Below are 18,946 nucleotides of genomic sequence, written 5' to 3'. Positions count from 1 at the left end.
TTATTTGCTCATATAGTTATAATTTTTTAATAATGTGCCTTTGGCTTATCCAGGCAGAATGTGACTGGAAGTGACAAAAAGGTGGGCTATAATTAGGCCACATTAGCATAAATCACGTGAGCTGTACGCCAGCGTCATCTTTAAGCCACATCCACAGCGCGAGCGACGCGATAGAAACGCTCCCTTGTAATCAGCGAAGCATACACTATTTAGGGGGCGTTCACACAACGGCGCAAGTGTACAGAGAATGAATGAAACTAACGCTTTGTGAACGTTTCCTTAGCATCCACGCTTATTCTCGTAGTGACTCTAATTGCTGTTTTCTATAACGCGATGCGCTCGCGCGTTCTGCACTACCGCGCGGACGTCGACGTAACAACGGCGATCAACAAACGACGCGATGGATCGCTTGGGTTGATTGACTTATATTCATTATGAAGTGACGTTTCTCATCTTTCTAGGATCGCCAGGAACGCAGTGACCCCGATTATGTAACACTATTGATGATTCCATCGCGCTCTGGACAATGCCTGCAATATTCCACTACTTCACTTCAGCGACAAAACGGCACGTTATCCAGATCGCCGCTGACTAGGCACTATATTAAATATGGTATTCATATGACAGATGTTCATTCGTTCGTGTAACAATGCTTCCCAAATTGCTATCAATAAAAGAGCAGATGGGAAACAGTTGACTGTATTCTTACTGAAGCCACTGAGAATGTTAAGTGACCCCCTTCACACCATTGACAATGCAACATATACCCACCCTGTGCCTACTGGCTCCTAAAGTGATGTTCCCATCGAGCGCAGCACGGCGCGTGCGGCTGTAAAACACTGGGCTGTACGCACTAAACCTTGCATTTGGCATCACTGTAAAGATCAGGCGTGAATATAAGTCTTTAAAGGATATTTGCACACCGCATGGGACAGACTTGGTTTCTTCAGGTGTAACGCTCTGTTACTGTTCCCTGCAGGACAGATCAGTGAACACAATGAAGCTCAGTGAACGCGATGTCAGAAAAGACGTCTACCTGACAGCGTGGCCGTTCCCTCTCCATCTATTAGTCCGCGATGACTCGGGCACCCGATTGCCTTGTGGCATTTAGGTCCAGGGAGGCAGGGCTGTGGGATGCTGGGACATGTATTTCCTCTCGTCCACGGGCTGGCACTGGCAGAGCAGCAGTCTCGCGCAGGACACGCCGGATCGCTGAGCGCAAGCGCCACGCGCCACGCTATCCCGCACGAGACCATTGAGCGGCCCCGGCGCCACGCCCCCTCTACTTGCTTCAGTGAGCTGTCACACTGCGTGCTTTACAGTCGTTTACAGTATGTGTTTCCATGCAGACCTGTTATTCATATTAGATAATGGATTATGAAAGCAAGTGCCATGTGCAAATACATAAATGAATTGCTGCTAGAGCATTAAGAGCTAATTGCACTTTTCTGAGACATTTTTGACATTCAGTCAACTGGGTTTTAGTGGATGAAGTCAGTTCAGCCTTGTTTCACTAGATGCCCTACAATTGCTAGAAAGCTAAAGTCTAAATGTGTATGTTTCTATTTATATTGTAATTATTAAAAACAACCCTCATCCTGGAGTGACAACCAGTAGTTCATCACATTATATATAAACACAATTCATTCCCACTCAAGTCTAACAACCACAAATTACCTAATTTACCTTAGCTTCATTCTGAGCAGTATATATTTATACTTTTTTTTTTTTAATTAAACTGTTTATTATGGTCTGTTGTGTTTAGGTGTCATAGAAATTATATTTCAGTAAAAACAAAGTGTATCTGTATTTTTATGAGGATTCAGGGCTTATTAAGTCCTACTGGAGGTAATTTAGATTGTATTATTTTATTTGGAAGTCCAAGGCGCACACACACACACACACACACACACACACATATATATACATATATATATATATATATATATATATATATATATATATATATATATATATATATATATAATTTTCTCTAAAATGTGACTACTGTTACACACAATATCAAAAAGTTAAGACCAGAGGTGCCTAAACCTTTTACAATGAAGAGACAGCAATCTAATTTGTTTGAGAGCTGTGGTCCGGAAGTTTCATTATATCCATCTATTATGTTCAAATGTACATTTCAAAGCAAATATATAACAAACATTTTAAAACAAATAGATAAATACAAATTCAAGCTATGCTTCAGTGGCATGATGATCTATCCGCCCTCTATAATAAAATCTTTGTTTACTGAATTTATGTGTGTGTGTGTATGTGGACACTGTATTAATATTTATTACAATAAATCAATACAAAATGACTCAGTACATCACCTGTCTCTATCTACTATTTACCACTGTTTACAGTTAATGCACAGTCACATGTCTGTTCAGTAAAGTCACAGTGAAAAGGAAGTGACAGAACTTTTATTCTGTATTGTGATGTAACAGATTATTGAAAGTGATTTAAAACTAGAGTGGGAACGTAGTTTTAACCACTATGTGTTGATTGGATGGATTCAGAGAAATGGCCGAACTTAAAAATGCCAATTTGCAGCTAATTGTGGAGGGGCGGAGTTTAAACACAATAAATACATCACCTGAGCTGTTTCACTGGAGGATTGAGTTATGACATTTTAATTAACAATTAAGAGGTTAAATATACATATACATGGATGAATCATACAATAAGTTCTATGACATGCATTTACTAAATAGATGTGGTGAATTTTGAGATTGAGGTAATGACAAGTTCACTGATTAGAGAAATATGTCACCAGAGAAGTGCATGATTGAGTTACAAATTAGAAGCCCAAAATATATATATAACAACACATCAATAGTGACTTAGTGACAATAGTGAAATAGTGATTTATATATATATATATATATATATATATATATATATATATATATATATATATATATAGGATGACATTTGATATTAATGATTTTAAAAGAGAGCCTCCAAACAGCATTTCTAAAACAATTTCCATGTTGAAAGCTTTTTGCCTCTTCTCTGGTGAACTAATCAGACTCAAAATGAGCTCCAATGGACAGCACAGTGAGCATCATTAGGAGCAATTACTGCTGTTATGGAGCAGGTGTAAACGGTTGCTGTTTTCCACTACATAACCATAGCAGCCTCCCCACACACCACACCGATGTCTCAGAGCCGCAGCTGAACCTTTAATAACCCTGACAGCAAACACACAGATCCAGAGACTGCAAGAGGGTCCCTAAACAGTGCATCATCCTCTATTTGAGTCAGTCCCTTAAGAGGGACATTGATATTGTCAAAAGCCTGTTTTGGGCCTTCAGCTTCCCGTGCCGACGCGATGGCAGCCGTCGTACTCAAGCAGGCAGACAGTCCCACTTTAGACTATCTTGTGGTGCAGTTAATGGTTATATAACCGAATTAGATTTGCCTACTGCTCCCTGGTGTGTGTGTGTGTGTGTGTGTGTGTGTGTGTGTGTGCTGAGATAAAACAATCAGGAGTAGTAAAAGACAGGGGGATACCCACAGCGGGACAGCAGCGAGTGGAAAGGGAGTAAGAGCAAAATTAGTGAGGTCACCGCCAAGTAATGCATGATGGGAAAAAGATTCCTTGTTGTAGCACCTCAGCCGCGTCACACTTCAGGACATTACATAACTTTGCAAGGTTTCAACAGATGTAAGTTGATTTTTTCTGTTTTATTGAATATATATATAATATATAATATATATAATACAAAAATTTATTCTAAAAAAATAAAAAGGACATTTAGGTATATATGTTTGTATGCACGTCCTGATTTTGCCAAGTTCGATGTGTTCCTAGGTCAACATATTTTGTTGACCCTGGAACAACATTTTACTCCAAAAATATATTCTTAACCATATCCCTACACCTAAACCTAACCTTAACCATGAGTAATCCCTAAAATCAGAGGAAATGATAGATGAATGACACTGATGTACAAGCACCAAACACTGATTTTATGCGTAAACTTCACAAAATCTATAAACTGGTTCTTCAAATCTGATTGGTTAATCACAATGTTGTTCCAGGGTCAACAACGATGTTGTCCCAGGAACATGTCTCACTTGGTAAAATCAGGTTCTGCATGTTTGTATCTATTTGTTTACTATTTATGTATTTATATTACTAGATTACAGTAGCTAATTACTTTATAACTACCCAACATTACACATTTGCTAGACAGCTAAAGATGTCTAAATGTGTATGTTTCTGTTTAAACTGTAATTATCGAAAACAACCCTCGTCCTGGAGTGACAACGGGAGACTGTGATCTCCTCGATCCCAAACAGGAATACTTGTATACAATTTAAACAGAAACGTACACATTATCTAATCTAGAAATGACCAATCAACTCGGTTCTCACAGGCAGTGTTGGGTAAAATCATTTGAAAATATCTTTGAAGTGACACTTTATTTTACAATGTGCTTTTTGCACGTTATATATACTTACTAAAGTACTAGTAAGAGTAAAATTATGCATAATTACAATTCAAAACCTGATCCTATCTCTGTAGTAAGTACAAGTTATTAATATTACTCAGTACTCAAATGTAGAATTACACTATCGAAAGGACACCAAAAAATAACATATGTTTTTTTTTTCATTGTTTTATAGTAGAAAAATTCTAAATTAAAATTTTAAATCTGAAATGCAAAGAAACCTTATGCAACTATGATTTTTAAGTATACAAGCAGAGAATGTCAAAAAGATATGTAGCTTATGGCAATAAAAAGAGCCCACCTTCAAGTCTACATGATATTCCGGTCTCTAGATATCTGGATCTGTCCTTTAGTTGAAACCATTTTTTCTTAAAAAATTTGCTAGATGAAAATTGCAAGTCAATTGCAAGTTAGAAAATTAATTCCAAAGTTCTCTTTATATATTATGTATATCTGTAGCACAAACACCTTCCTGTATAGATTAAGTCAGGTCAAGTCACCTTTATTTCTACAGCGCTTTTAACAATATAAATTGAAACCAGTGTTAATTTTGACAGCAAATTCGGATTTAGTCTTAGTCTTAGTCTTTTGAATAACACACCATTTAGTTTTAGTCACATTTTAGTCATCTGAAATGTTTTAGTCTTAGTCTAGTTTTAGTCGACTAAATATCATAAGAGTTTTAGTCTTAGTCTAGTCTTAAGTCTTTTAGTCTTAGTCTAGTTTTTTTTTTTTTTAGTAGAACAAAGTCAACTTAGTTGACTTGACTAAATGTTTCCATCAGTCTGTTATGGAATGGTATTTATAAAATAAACATAAGGCCTGCTCTCAATGAAAAATATACATGCTCTCTGAAAAAGATATGCATTCGTCCTGAATGATATGCAATGCATATGACATTCTTTCAAGATGAAGTACAGTATTATTGAAATAGACAACCACCTATATTATATTTGTATTGTATGTTCATTCTATTTCTTTATTTGTGATATTTAAACAAAGTTTACATTTTTTAAGTTTGTTTTTGTTCATTTAAAATAGCACTGCATAGTCTTCACTGTAAAATAAAATACACAATCAAAACAAAATGTATTCAGACACCTTCAACGTTTCTTACAATATCACAGTTTATTTGCTGTAGTTTAGAAATTGGTAATAAAATATGACAATAACTCAGGGTTAAACTGTGTCAGAACAACAAATTAATCTTGATAATGTCTGATGCAATGCTTAATTTGGTTCAGTCTGTGGTGTGAAAAGGTTGCATTAGCAATTAAAGAAAGAAACACTTAAGCAAAACATGCTCAGGTCCCTAATCATTTTTTTTTGTTGTATTTTTTAGTCACTAGTAAAACAATATAATCTATTCTATCTGATTTTTGGATTGACTTTGGATAAATTCTTGTTAAAACTACAAAGTAATTTAATCAAGAGCAGTGAGTGATTTACTTTCATTTTCATACATTAAAGACACTGACAGCAGAGCTAGTAAATTAGGCGCGGTCACTTTAAGAGACAAATGCATCCGTTATAAAGATACACATCCGATTTTTTTCCAACTCTTTACTTTCACTGAAGACACAACTACAGACCTTTTCGAACACACTTTCCAAGACGGGTATTTCGACATATTTAGTATGTATTTGTTGTCGGTACAAAAGCAAGAAGACTTTGAGACGCGTCTCTGCTTGCTCCCTGAACACCGCGCTGCTGAATTGAGCTCTTTCACTTTTCGCTCTTTTTCTTATGTTTATTTAAAATGCGATTTGTATTTGTTCGTTCAGGTGCAGGAGGACGCAAACGTCCTGAAGGAGAACTCGGTTCAGTGTTGCGCGAGTAACCAGCTGCTTTCCTGCATCGCGGGGCTGAAGCCAACTTGATGTGTTGAATGCTTGGAGCACGTTATAAAACGTATTCTTACACATTTCTGTTTTAATAAATGCTCATATTAAAACATAGCATTACACATAAGTAGGTACAAAAATAATCAGTGATACATTTACGACCCCATAAAAATTTGGGTCGCAATGGCATTTCAAAAGGTCGCAGTGTAGTTCCCTCTGTGTAAACAACTTAACTGTTATGAAAACGTCCTCGAAACTGTGCGAATTTCTGCAAACTCATCTTTGTTCTCTTTTCTGTGTAACTGCTGCTGCGTTTGTTTAGCTGTTGCGCTTGCTTTTGCCGCGGCTTTTTATAATGGCTCGGCTGCTTCTGCATAGATCAACCTACCCTCAAAGATTCGCTCTGATTGGATCTCTTCTCCATTCGTCCCGCCCATATATTTTCGTCTCATTTTTATTCGTTGACTAAAGTGTCAGTTATATTTCGTCACGTTTTTCGTCATCATATCTGACTTTTTATTTAGTTTTTATTTAGTTTTCGTCCGTGAAAAAGGTTAGTTGACGAATATTTTTCGTCATAGTCTTCGTCAACGAAATTAACACTGATTGAAACAAAGCAAATGAACAGCATTAATTAGGAAAATAGTGTCGAAGCAAAAAGTTAGTTCATCATTGAAATCAATGATGTCTTCATCCAGCTCAGTTCAGTTTAATAATATCTGTGCAATCAAGTCAACGAAATCGCTCTTAATTAAGTGTTCCCAACTAAACAAGCCAGAGACGACAGCGGCAAGGTTAAAGACCCATAACTTCTTGTGTACAATTTTTTATAATCACTTTTACAAGAATTTATAAAAGGTAAAAATACAAAAGATCACAAGATCCAAATAGAACAAAAAAAACGTTTGGTCAGGAGGAGTGTCATCTTAAAGCTCATAAATCAATGCTTCAAAACTAAATGGATACAGCTCTAAATAAACACATCTGGATACATATGAGGAAATCTAGCAGTCCACTGAACATTCAACTTTGATTTGATCAAATGTAGTGCAATTTGTAACAAAACTGGACTCGAGACAAATACAAAAGACTATGAAATATACAGAAATGGAAGATAACCAGTGAATATATGTGAATTAGAGTATACATAAAAATTCTAAGAATTCCAGATCAAGTGTCCCATTTATGCAAACTCAGATTTGAGGTTAACAGTTTATGATTATGAAACATTAATAAGTGTATGAAAAGTGTCATGAAGGTGTGCATAGCTCAAGAGCTCAGCTCATCTTTAAGATTAACAATAACTTCTGTAATGTACTGAATAAGTGAACTCTGCATATGGTTTGGTATAAGGCCACATCTTCTGAGTGTTTAGCTGAAGTCTCGGTTGCTCAGGATTACCGGAGCCACTAGGGTCCAGAGGTACAGCAGCAGTCCCAGCCAACTCGAGCAGATCTTCACCCACACAGAAGGCATGCTGGTTTTCATGGCTGCGTAGTCTGTTTCGGGTCTGAGAAGGAAACATATATCAAATGAACACATGTACAGAACTCTCAATAACCCCACAGCAGTGTATAGAGAGGAACAGCTGATGGCTGCTGCTGGAGAACTAGGATGCTCTGATGGACACTCACTGGTACCAGTTGGTCAGGGTCATCATGATGTAGAGGGAGGCCAGGAAGAGGGAGAAATGGAAGAAGGAGTAGCTGTATGTGACACCCTCCTCTTCGTTATCCACAGCGCGCCTCACGCCCTCCTCGGAGACGCCCTCGCTGGACGCCAGCCCTTCGACTTCCTCGGTCTGCATCAGCTTATTCACCTGACTGTTGTTTGAGGAGCGGATGCTAGACGCAAACATGTAAATGATAGCTTTCGTTATTACACATTTCTTCACCTGCTGCTGGCAGTGGTAAGGATGATGCTAACCAGCTCACCTGGCATACAGCGTGCAGAGGAGGAAGATGACCAGTCCCACGATGCTCTGGGCGTCCCACCACTGCGTCTGGATGCCCGGGGCTCTGGTGGGAGGGACTGCTGTCGGCCCCGCGCTGACCAGACTCAACAGACTCGGGTTACACTTACGATCTATGCATCATATGAGAAACAGGTTATTATTATGAGCATAAAATGGCATACAGTGGGACACTCTCTAATAGATAGTGACTGTGTTATTAATTTTACACATGCTACCTGTTTGCCATTGGCTGCGAGTTAAGCAGTGGCAATTAATGGGATTGTTGCACAGAATTTCCATACTGTGCTCCAACAGCAAAAATCCTCCTTTAAAATTAATTTCATTATATCCTATTACATTTGGCCTGGAGGTTGCTGAGGTTTGTCTTTTTTTTTTTTTTCAAGCAGCTCTATGTGTTTGTGTGTGTCTTTTTTCCCCAGAATTCAATTATGTAAACAAACAAGCTGCATCTGGATTTTTTCCCATGTCTTTCCGAGAATTCCCTTGTTTTGGTGTAACTTTATCAAGCATGTGATTTCTCAGTTTTGGTAACAAAATGTAGTTTGGGAAAACTATTCATTGATTACAGATTATTAATAGACTATCAGGCAATGATCTAACCTATGTTAAAAAGGGTTTGGGGACTATAACTTTTCATTTATTTAATCATTGAGGATGCAATAAATTGATCAAAATGACTGGAAGGACATATTTTAATGAATTCAAATAAATGCTGTTTTTTAACAACAACAAAAATCAGTTTCAACACAAATATGAAGTTGCACAACTGTTCTCTTTCGAGCGTTCACACTACATTGTGAAGCAATTGCAATAGGAACTCCTCTTCTCCGAAATCCTAAAACCTAATAGGATAATGCCAGTACGATAAACTGGCCAATTGTCACTAATTATGCAAATCACTCGCAAAAACTGACAAGCCTGCATGCAGCATATAATGAGGTGAGTGAAACAATTGCCTCGGGCCCCTTTCGCCAGTCTTTTTTTTTGCTTATGAGAGCCTTCCCACCCTGCGCCACATCATGTGTTCATTTCTCGCCCTGTCTCCGATGACGAACATGTGTTACACTTCCAGAAAAACATCTACATGGATGAAGCAAAGAAGCTAATAAACATGCGATTACGACAGTATATGATTTGTAATTGATTTTCATGAAATTCTGCCTTTTTCATAACAAAACTTCGGGAGAAATTTCGGGAGGGTGGGTCTGTTTGTGACGAGCGAAAACACACACCGCTGCTGTTCTTTTAGCTCTCTCACTCCCTGCTGATGGGAGAAACCCTGACGTCACGTTTGCCAAGAGCCAGACTTGATGTGTTTCCTCTGGTGAAGATTTTGCTACAACTATGCAAAATTAGGGAAGAGAAACGTTGGTGATCCCCATTGCCCTGAACTGTCCAAATAAACCTTGGTTTCCGACCTCAGGGAAATGCTGGTGGCTCCCCTTGGCGAATCCCCCTCAGGCAGGACTGCTGTCTCAAGTGAATGGCTCAAAATGGCTCCCCAGCCCAGAGCCATGGATCCTTCATGTGCGGCTACTTCAGGGGTCCCAGAGAGGCTAAGCCTCCTGTCTGTCCCGTGTCGGATGTTCTACATTTTTGCAGCACAGGCTAGATAACAGGAGTCTGGACCAGCTGGTTCCCTTGCTAAGATTTCATGAGGTGCTGGTGGTCTCATGTCTCGCTCCATCATGTCATGGCAGGGTGGTGGTGGTGGTCCCCATGGGCCTAGACCACGTCTGAACCGTGGTCCCATTATCCCACGTGGTCCCATGTGAGGATGTCCATGTGGGGGAGCAGGAGGAGGGGGCACCTTAGACCATGAAGCATAAATCAAGGATTTTCTGGGGCCACCTGGAGGAAAAGGAGGTCAAGCATGCATGGGAGGTCTTCTCTCTGTCCAGTATGGATCTTCTTCCTCCCATTATTCTTGTGGTTCTTCTTCCCAGTTTTCATCTGGATGTGTGGTCTCTGGGTGCTCCCTGTGACCCACTGATGGTCTTCTCTCAAGCCACATCACATGGGGTGCTTCCTGGTCATCCATTTCTCCAGGACCTTCCAAAGAGGGTCTCTCCAAGCCGAATCCTGTTCCTCTCCATGCGTTATGTCTTCTGGGATGGGCAATCAATTGGGAGGAACATGCTGGAGTTCAGATTTCTCAGGGGGGTGAGGAGATTGCATCCCTCATGTCCACCGGCAGTGCCACTGTGGGACCTAGCGCTAGTTCTGAAAGCTTTTTCTCTACCCCCGTTTGAGCCCTTGGCATCCATTGCTATGAGGGAGCTCTTCCTCAAAACTGCATTGCTTCTTGCCCTTGCCTCGGCTAAGCACATAACATAAAGACGTAGCATAAAGGGATTTGCACGTGCTCTTGGTGGACGATGACTTCACTTGGGCCAGGGGACTGCAGTGTTACTCTCCGGCCGAGACTGGGCTATATGCCTACAACTCTTTCTACACCCCTTTAAGGCACAGGTCTTCCGAGCCATCGACCTCATGTGATTTAGAGGCTCAGAGTGCCGTTTGTCCAGGAACAGGAATGCCCTCTCAACATCAGAGCCCATTATGATGAGGGCTACTGCCTCTTCATGGGCACGGTCTAAAGGCACATCTATTGGGGATATAGTTTTGCAGCTGGCTCCTCACAGAAATCCTTTGCCAGGTTTTAAGTCATAAGTTGGATGAGCTGTCCCTGGCATCTCTAGTGCTTTCGGTGAGTCACTTACCTCACTTATTATTCTAGTTTATAGCTATTTGCAATTTGGGACAAAGTTTGTTACATCGTAAAGCTGTTGACACTGTGCAGGTCTGTGTACCTTGTTACTGTTGTTGTGTCTGCCCTGTATCCAATGCAGCAGCTTTTTTTTTTTTTCGAAAGACACACTTTTGAATGGAAATGTTCATACAAATTTCACTGAAATAGTTGTTGTGAGACATGTCACTTGTTTCTGTGATGGCCTGCTAGACACTTTATCTCTTTGATTGTGAATCATTGTGCACATTCAAGTTTGTTGACATACCTTTGAAGGGTGAGGTTTTGAAGTTAGCAAGATTGCAGAAACTGTGTTTGAAAAAAAAAAAAAAAAAATCCCACATTGCTTCCTGTCCACTCTATACTGCTAGCCCTAACCCTAACCCTAACCTGAATAGAAATGATAATGGCCCTGTCCCACCCTATTGAACAGATGCCAAACATTTTTAAATGTCACTTCATTTAACTCACATATCTACCACCATCGTTGTTCTAGTTATAAAAGTTGAAACAAAAACTTATCAAACCTAAACTGTTTGTCTTTTTAACCATGACTGCACTGTGTGTTAATCACCTTAACATAAAACTCTTTATGTAACTTTTTATTGCCCATATAAGCACACTTTTACCTGACACACTTTTACCTGTCTCTTTCAGAGATGAGGGTCAACATATGAAATAAATTATCTTCTATTAAAATCAAATCAGAAAGCTCAAGAGGTACCAAAAAAAAAGGTCAAGTTGATGTCATATGGACATGTGAGACTCACTGGGGTTGTTGCTCATGGCAGACCATGTGAGATACATGGTGTAGAGAGAGATGAGAGACGCCTGGAGCAGGCCAGAGCTCGGCTGAGCCTCCTGCAACACATTTACCAACAACAGAAATCATTCTGTCAGCTTATTTGATGTGTGCAGTATGACATGAATGTTCACATTCAGACACATGCGTCTGTTTTATCTTGTTTAAACCCATTCAGTGAGAAAAGCAAGAAAACAATTGGAGCAAATGAGTGTGGGAATGACCTGCACTTTTGGAAGAATAGACACCACAGACACAACGATGCAGAAGATGAGGTTGAGGCTGATGAAGGCTTTGTGCTCGGCGCAGTCGTCCGGCTGTGTGTAGAATATATAGAACAAAACCACAGCAGCAAAGGCACAGATATAGTGCACCAGTGTGAATGAGAGCAGGGCTGTGGAGAAAACACACATCCGTCAATATTCAAGTGGAAAAAACTGTGCAAAGGAATAGAATTGTAGCCAATCAGCTGATGTGTTATATACTGTTATGATGAGTTTGAATAAAAAAAGAAACCAAGTGACCAAAAAACATCCCTCATGGACCCTTTTCAACTTTACAGGAATCCCTTCACAGTTGGGTAAACATCTATAACTAATTAATGTATTTTTTTTTCATTCATTCCCATTTGCTATAATATCAAAAGACAAAATGGCTTGGGTTTCTGACTTTACAGAAGTGGAAAAAAATATTGAGAGCAAAGGTGTTTCTAGCTTTTTACCAGCACTGAGGCACAGGCTAAACAAAGAGAGTACAATCAAAAAAAAAAAAAAAAAGTTTTCTTTTATTCTTTTATTAAACACTGTTTTGGATATAAATTATCTTTACCTGTTCAAAAGCTGCTTCATTTCTGACAAATGCAAAATTTGCTAAATTTGTTTTCTACAATGATTAATAGGTAAATATTCACCTTCTTAGAGCACTCACCCAGTGCCTCTAAAGTATCCCTTTACTATAGAGGTGTAAGAAGAGGGATAAAACCATTTACTCAAACTGTCCAAATTAATCAAACGATTTCAGAACTTTATGCAAACCCTTTTAAATCAAAAGAGTGGTTCATTTTCAAATCTGGCATTGCTAGTTATGATTCAGAACAGCTGAGAGAAAAGACTACCATGAAAATGATTCTCAGGTCGATATACATCAATCCCACTGACACATTAGGATTTATTAGTAATACACTAAATAGACAACACTTTAATTTAAGCAACACATGTTCACTATTAACTAAGACTTTCCCCTCAACAAACTCCTAATTGCTGGTTATTGATAGTAAGGTAGATGTTGTAGTAGTTACATTTAGGTATGGGTTGTGTAAGGGATCTACAATATGGTCATGTAGAATATGGCAATAATATGTGCTTTGTAAATACTGATAAACAGTCAATATGCTAGTTATATACATGTTAATAATCTTTATCAGTCCGAAAGCCTGGCAACACAGAAACAATGTTGCTGAACATACCTGCATACCAGCATTTACTGTTCCCATTCTCTGCCTTCTCCACCCACTTCTGGTTCCAGTTGTGAGCAAAATCCACCAGAAGAATGAGCTGGATCAGGATGAAGATGAAGGACCCAACCACGCCGAAGTAGTACCACACTGCAGGGGACAAAATCTAGACTAGGTTAGACATCCATTCCTGACCAATGAACTTAAGCTGAGCATAACTAGAAAAAGATTAAATTGACTACAAATACAGCATGACTTTTTTTTTACATTGTTATATTTTTTTTAAAAGCTTTTTTAATTACCAGACTCAGACTCGCCATTTTACTCCCTGAAATGTGGTTTTCAGTGACGGTGGGAATTCTGGTGTATGTTTGGGATTTACAAAAAGTGCAACGTCAGAGAAGCAGGTGGCCATTCACTGGATGCATCAGGATGCATTAGTGTTTAATCTACAAGTGTGGTCAGATGGGTAAAAGAGGTAAACAGGGCCTACAAATAATGTCGATTGCTTGCATTCCCATCTGGTTTTACACGGGAAACCGTTACTCCTCCTGGGAACTACAGAGCACTGAAAAACAACCTACACTCACAGAAAAATAAAAATACAAAAGCGTTCACTGGGTTGGTATCTTTTCAAAAGGTACACTTTTGCACCTTTTAGATACTAATATGTACACTTTAGAAACCAATTTGTACCATTAAGGTACCAACATAGACTCTTTAGGTACAAATGTGTGCCTTTTGAGAAGGTACCGCCCCAGTGACGGCTTTTAAACCTTTGTTTTTATTGATCAGCTGATGTACCTGTGTTGAAAGCCCCATCAGGAATGAAGAAAGCTCCCACTGTGAGACCGACCAGAATCAAGAACTTGAAGAACCAAAAACTGAAAAACAGCATACACGGTCAAATTGGCACGGATGATTACGGAAGACATTCAACTACTGAGGACACCCTGTCCATCATTACAGCTGGAACAGGGAATAGTCAAACTATACCCGTTTTGAATCGCGCCTCGAGGATCCTTGCTGCTTCTCACACGGATCATGATGATGGAGAAGAGGAAGAAGAAACAGGCCATGGCGAAGCACATCCTGTAGACCGACTTATAGCCAACAACGATCTCACAGTTCACCTTCCCATGCACTCCAGGTATAGAAGAGCCTCCTTCACAGAAACCAGGGATCTGTGGATACATTAAAAACAAGAATATAACAGTTCAATCTCCCTTTACATCTCCACAACATATTGTGGCTGTTTATATGTTCAAGCACATAAACTAAATAAAAATTATATTTGAGATTATGAATATGTGAGATTACGAATGCATAAACCGATAAATAAGTTTAAGCTTGCTGCGCTTTCATAAAGCTACTAAAGCACAGCACAAATGAGAGAAGGCAAACCAACCAGTCGAAGAGCAGGTTAATGCATTTAGATACAAACATACAAAACTATTTTGAAATTGCAGTGTTGTTAGTAGTCTAAAGTCATTTTCCCACAACCTACGATATATTCATGTCAACATCAATCAGACTTGAAAGATGGATTTATATTAGGCTTAAAAAAACACAGAGAGGGGACGATTCTAATCAGTTCTACTAATTATTAGGAGAATAATTCTACTAATACTGGTCAGAAGGCCACTACACAGCCCCGGATCTAAACCTACAGTATATTTTACACACAGTGGGATTCAGAAATCCACTTACATTCAATCTGAAATAAACTAGAAATAGTGCAGAAATAATGATTTACACTACCTGTCAAAAAAATTTGAATTTTTTTTTTTTTTATGTTTTTGAAATAAGTGTCTTATGCTCACTAGAGATGTTTTTTAATCAAAATAAAGTAAAAATTATTAACTGTAACTTTTCTATTTTAATATATATTAAAATGTCATTTATTTCTGTGATGCACAGCTGAATTTGTGTCACATGATCTTCAGAAATCATTAGAATTATCATCTATGCTGAAAACAGTTTTGCTGTTTTTGATACTTTTGTTTTCTTCAGATTTTTTTCTCTTTGATGAATAGTATTTACTGCTCCAGAGAAAACCATGTATTTTTATAACACCACACATTTTTATAATACATACAGTAAATGTCTTTACTGACACTTTTGCTCAATTTGCTGCATTCTTGTCGAAAATGCAGCTTTGCATCACAGGAATAAACTACACTTTAAAATATGTATTCACATAGAAATGTCAATTTACAGTATTTTACATCATTGCTGGTTTTACAGTATTGCAATCAAATAAACTCCAGCCTTGGTAGACATGAGATACTTCTATCAAAAACATCTCTCAATTATTCCAAATGTATGACCAGTAGTGCCAATATTTAGAAGATAAATATAGAAATGTATTTATTTGTTCGTTTTGTTTATTTCCATGTTTGGTCTCGGATTAAAAAGTCCCCAAATTTCAGTTTCAGAGGGCACGTATTTCCTTTTTAATCAAAATTAAAACCTCAGTCCGACACTGGTCTATCTTTTTATTATATCAGAAGCAGCACTGGAAAGCAAGAAGATGGGGTCAGGTCAGAGTTGGCCTGTGTACCTTCTTCAGCTGTGTCTCCATGCCGGGCAGGATCATGATGATGGACACTATAGTGCCCAGCAGCAGGAGGAAGGAGAAGGCCAGCCGGGTCACAGTCGAGTTGTATGTAGAAGGACAACATCCTGATAACAGACAGGGCGCAGAGCCACACAGACAGGACGCCTGAAGAGATCAAGTCAAGTCACCTTTATTTCTACTGCGCTTTATACAATAGAGAACAAATACACACATTTAGCTGTACTACAACCTGTTGATGTATTAAAGTAGCCTGGACCTGTATACTAAACATTTGTATTAAACAGCACAGGTAAACCAAACACTGGTTTGGAAAGGAATTGCGCGTGAACCGCTCGTGGCGAAACTTATTTAAAAAAGTGTTTTATAAGTAGAATTTGTGAATACATATGACATTACTGAGAGCAAACAACGCACAGAAACATAAAGAAATGGCGCCATTGAGTCTTTTATTGATGTTTTCTCAAAACTAAAGATTTACGTAATAAACAAAGCGAGGAAACAACCTCTAAAACTCATATGAGCAAGTGGGTTGTAAAGGTTTTTGGGAAAATGCGCTGCTGTCTTAACCAGGTGAAATATGACAACATAAAGAGACAAGAATGATTTGAGTTAAATAGATTTTTTAGACTTACGCAGCTCGCCAGCGAGCACAAGGCCATACACGCTCCCATGATGAAGGAGAAGACACCGAAACTATGGCAAAAACACGGAAGTCAATCTTTCCGCCTCATTCAACTTTCTTAGGAAAAGAAACTCTAAAGAGTGAGCAACGATTGGCTGGGAGACGCATCGCTGGACTGGTGGACCAATCAGACGGCGGTACAGAATCATCGCTGAAGGAACAAACCAATCAGATGACAGGGTTTGAAAAATGATACAAGCTTTTATAACTTTGTATCCGTCTGCTATCCACAGATCAGTTTACGGTGAATTACATTCATAGTCAAGTTCTTGTTAAAGCGATCTATGAGGCCAGTAATAATCTCTGACTAGATGGCGCTAAATCTCATAATATGATGTAAAGATCAATACAATATAAAATTAAAAACAAAACTAAATGTATTTAAAGGGAAGGAAAATTCACCCTTAAAACAATGCATTTACTGTTAAATTGTAACATACATGTGAGCTTAGTATGAACAGGATTTAACATTTATTTGTTATAGTACAAAATGTATACTAAAATCACTTAAAATATGTAATAATTTATTCCTGTCATAGAACCTGAATTTCCAACATCATTTCAGTCTTCAGTGTCACATGATCTTTCAGAAATCGTTACATTATTTAAACTAATGTTGAAAACATTTGTGCTGCTTCATATTTTTTGCAGAAACCATGATATACTACTACCATTCAAATGTATGTTTTAACAAGATTAATGCTATTATTCAGAAAATATGTATTAAATTGATCAAAAGGGATAGTAAACATTTATAATGTTATAGCCTAAAAGATTGTATTTCAAATAAATGATGTTCTTTTGAACTTTCTATTCTTTAAAGTATCCTGCAAAAATGTTTAAATATTAAGCTGCAAAAACTTTATTTTGTATTTTTTATTTTATATTTTTTTTAACATTGATAATAATAAGAACCATTATTAATAGCTGAGCACCAATAATAATCGAACAGCAAATCAGCATTTTAGAATGATTTCTAAAGGATCATGCAACATTTCAGGTTTGCATTACAGGAATAAATTACATTTTCAAAATTTCAAATTGTAATAATATTTCAAAATATTACTATTTTTACTGTATTTTTCAAATAAATGCAGCCTTCGTGAGTATAAGTGACTTCATTAAAGCATTTAAAAAATCATAATGTTTTCTAATCTTTGTACTGTACAAGTAGGCTACTCTACATGTATATTGAAAATGAGAGCTCTACATGCATATTGAAAAATCCATTACAATGACTCATAAATTAAATAATAAAAACACCAATGGCCTTCTGCCCAAATTCTGGGGCAGCATATTAACCACAGGTTTCATTTCAACTTTAAACAAAATAAAAACAATATTTTTCATCACACAAATATAACGTGTCCACAAATTCAGCATTAACAAACATAATTTTTAATAGCCAACATAAAATAAATTAAATGGCACAGTAGATCAAATCAAAATGGTTTAGATGTAGTAGTTCTCACATTTAAAAATAATGATGTTTATATCAGTAGAAAATCACACAGTTTCACAGATGATTTGTAACCAACCACAAACCTGGGAAAGAGCGGCTGAGTGAATGTGGTCTGGATTGTGTGGATGAGGCTCATTGTGTCAGAGAAAGCTGTAGAAGGACAGAGTTCCTGCACTGTGATCCACACACTCCTATCCTACAGCAGCTGGAGGGAACGGGGAGTTTAGTCTGTTTGTTATAGCGCCAGAAAAACTTGAAGTAGAGCAGGACAAACTCCAGGACTGATCATTACATCCAAACTCATTACCCCGTCCATTCCTGCCAATGCACTTATATGACACTGATATACACAGACCATAAACAGATCCATTCCACTCAAGCTTCCAGTAACAGCATCCACACACACTCTCTCTACACAACACCTGAGGATAAACATCAAATCTGTCTGGATGATCAAGAGACAGCTGGGGTGTGCCAGTGCAAGTCACCACTCTGTTCTCTTCAGTCAGAAGGAGGAGTTTATATGCAGTGTTCATTTCCAGAGTAAGTTGATAGGAATTTGTTGATAAAATGAATTTGATTTGTTAGATATTAACTGTAGCTAACATGTCCTTGCTCATATTCAGTGTGTATCAAACAAAAGGTAATCATCATTAAATGGATAGTTCACCCAAAAATGAAATTAGATTACCTCCAGGGCATCCAAGATGTAGGTGACTTTGTTTCTTCAGTAGAACACAAATTATTATTTTTAGCTTCAGTTGTTGCAGTCTCTCAGCCGTACAATGCATTGCAAATGTTAACAGAATCTATGAGAGTAAAAAAAACAACAAAAAAAAAACAAACAAAGACAAATCCATATTAAACCCTGTGCCTCGTGACAATACATTGATATGTAAAGACACAAAATGATCGGTCTGTGGAAGAAACAG

At 38.0% G+C, this 18,946-nt stretch overlaps 1 protein-coding gene across 1 annotated transcript; it reads right to left on the bottom strand.

Moving 5' to 3' along the window:
• Positions 1-5,568: 5,568 nt before the first annotated feature.
• Positions 5,569-16,642, bottom strand: LOC127935628 (serine incorporator 2). Its single transcript, XM_052533701.1, has 10 exons — positions 16,503-16,642; positions 15,853-16,014; positions 14,286-14,473; positions 14,094-14,173; positions 13,302-13,439; positions 12,061-12,230; positions 11,805-11,895; positions 8,245-8,395; positions 7,945-8,154; positions 5,569-7,820 (listed from the first exon to the last, which is right to left on the bottom strand). Exons 1-10 carry the CDS (start codon positions 16,539-16,541, stop codon positions 7,682-7,684), a joined length of 1,368 nt encoding a protein of 455 aa, XP_052389661.1. The 5' UTR covers positions 16,542-16,642; the 3' UTR covers positions 5,569-7,681.
• Between the last annotated feature and the right edge of the window lie 2,304 nt (positions 16,643-18,946).

This window comes from Carassius gibelio, chromosome A19 (genome assembly GCF_023724105.1).
Source record: "Carassius gibelio isolate Cgi1373 ecotype wild population from Czech Republic chromosome A19, carGib1.2-hapl.c, whole genome shotgun sequence".
NCBI lineage: Eukaryota > Metazoa > Chordata > Actinopteri > Cypriniformes > Cyprinidae > Carassius > Carassius gibelio.
This window is presented reverse-complemented; position numbering and strand designations above follow the sequence as displayed.

Excerpts from the sequence above, each read along its gene's own strand:
- LOC127935628 (XM_052533701.1), bottom strand. The coding sequence starts at position 16,541 with ATGGGAGCGTGTATGGCCTTGTGCTCGCTGGCGAGCTGC. Across the intron at positions 13,440-14,093 it reads TGATGGGGCTTTCAACACAG|TGTGGTACTACTTCGGCGTG; the intron begins GTACATCAGCTG and ends TGTCCCCTGCAG. Across the intron at positions 11,896-12,060 it reads CTATTCTTCCAAAAGTGCAG|GAGGCTCAGCCGAGCTCTGG; the intron begins GTCATTCCCACA and ends AATGTGTTGCAG.